This window comes from Pyxicephalus adspersus, chromosome 3 (assembly GCF_032062135.1).
Source record: "Pyxicephalus adspersus chromosome 3, UCB_Pads_2.0, whole genome shotgun sequence".
NCBI classification, from domain to species: Eukaryota; Metazoa; Chordata; class Amphibia; order Anura; family Pyxicephalidae; genus Pyxicephalus; species Pyxicephalus adspersus.
Window position 1 is genome coordinate 26,313,677 of NC_092860.1, and position 5,159 is coordinate 26,318,835.

General features: G+C 36.7%; 1 protein-coding gene across 1 annotated transcript in view; it reads left to right on the top strand.

Annotated features, from left to right (window-relative positions):
- GHDC (GH3 domain containing) overlaps positions 1 to 4,350 on the top strand; it is a 54,495-nt gene extending 50,145 nt beyond the window's left edge. Inside the window, exon 9 of the mRNA XM_072404029.1 lies at positions 2,924 to 4,350. Coding sequence (XP_072260130.1) covers positions 2,924 to 3,145 — 222 coding nt within the window. The 3' untranslated portion in view covers positions 3,146 to 4,350. The remainder of the gene's footprint in view (positions 1 to 2,923) is intronic.
- Positions 4,351 to 5,159: the final 809 nt, after the last annotated feature.

The window sequence follows — 5,159 nt, forward strand, 5'->3', positions numbered from 1 at the left end:
CAGAGGGATCCAGGCTGAGAGAGAGCCAGAGGGATCCAGGCTAAGAGAGAGAGCCAGAGGGATCCAGGCTAAGAGAGAGAGCCAGAAGGATCCAGGCTGAGATTGTGATCAGCAAGAGGCTGAGGAAAGAGAATCAGCACTGTGTTGCAAGCTGGAGGGTGCTTTGGAGGCCGCTCAGTTAGTTCCCAGAGCTGTGGGGGAACAGAGCTCGGCCTTGCTAAAGCAGCGATTACATGTGAGTGGAACATGCTTGTTTTGTTGTCTAAAGACTGCCTTGTATTGATTTTGCATTAAACTGCTTTACTGTTAGGCAGTGAGGGACTATCTCAGTAATGGTATGTAGTTGCTCAGCCGAGCCATTTCTTTTGTTTGTTAAAGTGCTAATAAAGAGACAGGCAGGAGCCTGTTTTCATCTGCAACCTTGAAGTCTGCTGTCTGACTCACTGTTGTCCTCTGACCCCGTTGCTACGGGCGATCTCACAAACTACCTTTTTGTCAACAGACTTATCCTCATGCAGTAAATGTTATGTAATGGTCTTAAAAACCAGTGCCAATCTGGCAAAATGCAAACAAATGACAATATTAGCAACAGGCAAATACTATCACAAAAAACATTGCTATGGTTTTTGGTCTAACCTGACTTGAAATATTGTGTAATGGAATTACCCTTTTCGAATTTGTAAGATGAAATAAAAGCCATCTTTTGCTTCTGGAGCCTATGAGCACATACAGTAGATGCCTTATATACCTAATGGTAAGTTCTTAGGAGAGAGGATTTGTTGAGATCAGGTCAGGATACTAAATGAGTGTTTTTTGTAGTGTAAAGGTTTTCAGTAGGCAGCTGTGCAATATTCAAGGGCTTAGGCTGAGCTTTGTTGACAACATTTACACTTGTAGAGTCCCAGGGAAATATTTTGGTCCAGCTTAGTATTTAAAAGATGTGCTCTAAAAGACCCCATGGTCAGGACCTAAACCTATTTCTTAAGCCATGATGAATGGGATCCTTTTGACCCTCCAAAATACTCTTGATTTTAAAGAGACATTCTTAATAAACCATATCTGGATACCTAAATGTTATTCTTTTGCGCCTTTTTCTATACTTGCGCACAATGGTAGATTTAGGTGTGTGTGTCAAATGATTTTTAGTATATGGTGCTGCAGGAGATTTTTGAGTTTATAATAAAGTCACTTATTCATTGTACAAAATATTGTTCTGTTCTGCAGATTGGACAGGTCTTCTCTGTGCTCAGGAAGCAATTTTACTGTTTATGTAGATGCTGTTGGCTTATACAAGGCCTCGTTGTTTACTCCCACCATGATACAGTTGGAAATTCAGAGGAGGACCAAATGGTCTGATGTAAATGACACCACCAAAAATGTTATTCACACTTCCATGATGTCTCTGATCATTAAAATACTTTGATTGAGCAATGGAATTTCTTTATTGGGAGGCAATGCCTGACTCATTTATTGACAATGAAAGCCCAGGTCTGTGAACCTCTACTCTAATTAATACAGAACATAAAAGCCATCTGCTGTCTTATTGGTTTCATTAATTAACCAGATCTCTATAGATATAATGTCATTGGCTTTAACCCAGAAAAAATATCATTATGGGCACTGCCAACTTCATCCCTTAGGTCGCTAGTAGCCAGGTTTTAAAAATTGCTCCAGTTAATTGGCAGTTGATTATTATGTTAATTTGCTGCTTTATGGGAAGTTTACTGAAAAACATATTGGTCTGAGCAACTTCTGTAATGGACTAAACATGGATTCTGCCTAAGTATTAATTAAACAGACAAATCCCCTATATCTTTAAAGTTAAAAAAAAAGCCTCTGACAAATCTATTGATTGATTGCTAGATTCTGTTTTATACACAAATATTTGCTCATTGCATTTTAAGGGATAAGTTTGATACAAGTGATATTTTGGTTTATATGTTAAACAGGTATGCCGAGTCATTCCATGTAATAATTTTATATGTAAGAAATATTAGTTAGACTTAAATTCTAACTGTTCCGCTCAACCCTAGAGTTATATTATTGCCTTTAGGTATTTTCGACCTATATTAATAAGCTATGTAACAATATAATAGTCACACAAGGTATTGCAGGAACATAACAGCATACGTTTTCCTTATTCAATTGATTGAGGTTCAAAATAGAAAACTAAAAATAAAATTACCTAAATAGGTTCTTTTTTACACCTATACTTGGTGATGAAAATCTGTTCTATACTTAAGCAAAACAAAGCTAGGTGGTCTTAACAACCTTAATTAATTTATATTTAGAACTTAAGTCACTGTATTATCGATACACAAAATATTAGGAGCTGTGTGCATAGTACAGTATCTTTATGTGATAACTTTGTCTTTATAGATAACACTTGACAATATGTCCATGGCTCATTTTTATAAAAGGCATGGGAAAACACAGGAGGTGTCTGTTCTGGGAGTTTGTTAGGCTGTATATAGAGCGCTGAGGGTACTCGTGCAGACATGTGAGCAGAGCTGCAGCCTATGCTATCAACTAAATCTTATAGCTTAAGTATGCTGGGCTCTGTTTTTGTTTGTACTTGATAGAAAACATTTATGTTTGCTGCCATTTGTCCAAATAGGCATGGGACCACAAATTCCACGACAGTGTTGTATGGTGTCTTCCTGTCCATCTGCATCACCATATAAGCAATCCTCTTGACACAAGATACATTTGTTTTTACTCTAACATACTCTTTACATTTTTACCATCTTCAGTACATAAGCTAAAAATTAGTTGGCAGGGATGACACTGAATGTTAAAATAACTGGTGGAATGTTTCTTCTCTTACAGCATTTGTTTCAGATTTAAAGTGTAGTGAGGTGCGGTAAAATAAATTTGTTATTCAATAGTTTCTAATTTTATTTCACATTTTATTTTTATACAGTTGGATCAGACTCTCCAGGAACACTTTTCTATCTACAAATCTTTCCGCTTTAAAGGAAGCATTGGCCCAGTTCGTGTTTACTTGACAAGTCCCAAGTCATTTCTGAAGTTAATAGAGCTGGCAGCAAATCTTTCTGGTATTCCACTGGACTGTGTTCCATTTTCTCACACATTGAAAAAACAAGAACTGGTTGAATGTATATGGAAACAGGTGTTATCCTGAGCTATTCTCTGGAGTGAAGAGTCACTTGAGCAGTTTGGAAAACATCAGTAACCAAAATGAACTTGACTGTCTTCTGACATTTAGTATGTTAATGTTTTATAATATATGTGATGTCTGTAGGACTAAACTTTAAAAATTGCAAGCAAATAGGTCCTTAATTTTAGAAAACACTGGCAATGTCCCTTCTGCAATAAAATAAATGTATTTGCCTGACCACTATTTTTTTTAGGTATTTTCACCTGTTCTCTATATTGGCTACTACCACCTAGTCCAACTCTAGCTTCTGTATCTTAGGTTGGCATGATTGGCCTGTCAGGAATAAAGAAGCTCCCAAAAATGCACATAAGAATTCATTAATTCCTAGCACCCAGGAGCATGCCAGGGATTGCAAACAGGCAGGTAGGATCTATGTGCTGAAGGGACATCTTATGAAAAAAAAAAATTATATGTTTAGTTCCATTTTAAAAGAATGATTATTGTTTTTACTTTCAGCATATCTTAGGTTATTACTCTACTGTATTCATTTTTTATTCTTTTTTAATTTAAATATTTGTCACTGTGTTAAATATAGAGAGCTGTATTTCAACATCCCTGCTAATTAACTGTGGGCAATACAGGGATGTTAGTAGTGAATGTGACTGTCAACATTTATTGGTGGCTTATCATTCACTGTAATGGTAAATACATGTAACAGGAAGATTCGTCTGCTTTAAATGTTTGGTGAATGCCACAATAACTGCTTTATAAATGACCCACACTATGGTATTCCCTACTTTGTTTCAGAGTTGTGATGTAGCTTCGGTACTGCTCGGCACTACTTTGTGTTATCCAAACATCACTATGTAAAGATATCCAAAAGCTCAATTTATATTTGATTGTGCTATTGAATATTGTTTCATTTGTGCTATAACATTTTGTTTCTGTACACACATGCACATTTGAATGGGGCAGCAGATTAGTGATCATTCCACTCACTGTAAAATAAAGCTACCAGAATTATTTCCCTTTTGTACTTCTTTGGTATTTGCTTACCTATTTGCGGAAGGTAACATTATTTCTTGATTTTCTATTTCTTTCTTTTGGACACACTGGCACAGTATTTGACTGTACAAATAGAATAATGTTGTACCAATTATCCTTACTTACACCAACAACTACAAGAAAATGTATTTACAGCTTGAATAAACCTATTGATGGTTGGTAAACGTTGTAGCATACTTACATTTTATTGTGTATTGAAGCTAAAATTTTTAAAGCAAATTTCAAGTCCATTTTTGATTAACTGGACCAAAAATATTATTTTATACAATATACAAGAGTAAACTGCCTGTTTTCCCATTGTGCAATATTATTGGTCATTGCACTTTACCATTTGCTACTAGATTGAAAGTGCAATGCACCGTTTTAACCCCCCCCCCCCCCCCCTACTTGCATAACCTAAATTTGGTTCTTTTCCTGGACAGACTGGCATTTTATATGATGGTCAGCTTGGACTTTGTTGATCTATAAAAGAAATATGTTCAGTTTTGCTTTTTATTTTATATGTGAACCACCCTGCTTTAAATTCAACAGACTTGCAAAAGGTAGTAAGACAATATTTATAGACATTTAAGACCATATGTATTTCATTTCACTGGCACTATAAGGCCCTGGTCCAGTACTCCAATCCACCAAACTAATTCCGCAGTGTTTGCCTATAGCAAGGCCCACTCGAGGGACTGGTTGGTCTACCCAGCACACGGTAGCCCCAAGAATTCCATTCACAACGGATGGCAGAGGACCAGGAGCCAACAGATAATGCAGTACAAGGTTCTTACAGAGGCAAATGCAGAATACTAACCCAGAGGTCATACACAGATGATCAGATCAGCAGACGAGGTATCCAAGTGGAATTACAAACCAGAGTTGGGGTCACAGCAAGAGTTTGGTCCAGGCAGCATGCAGTCCAAGGGCCATAAACAGGCAAGTCACCAACAGTAAATAAAACAAAATCATAAACCAACAGTAAGTCAGT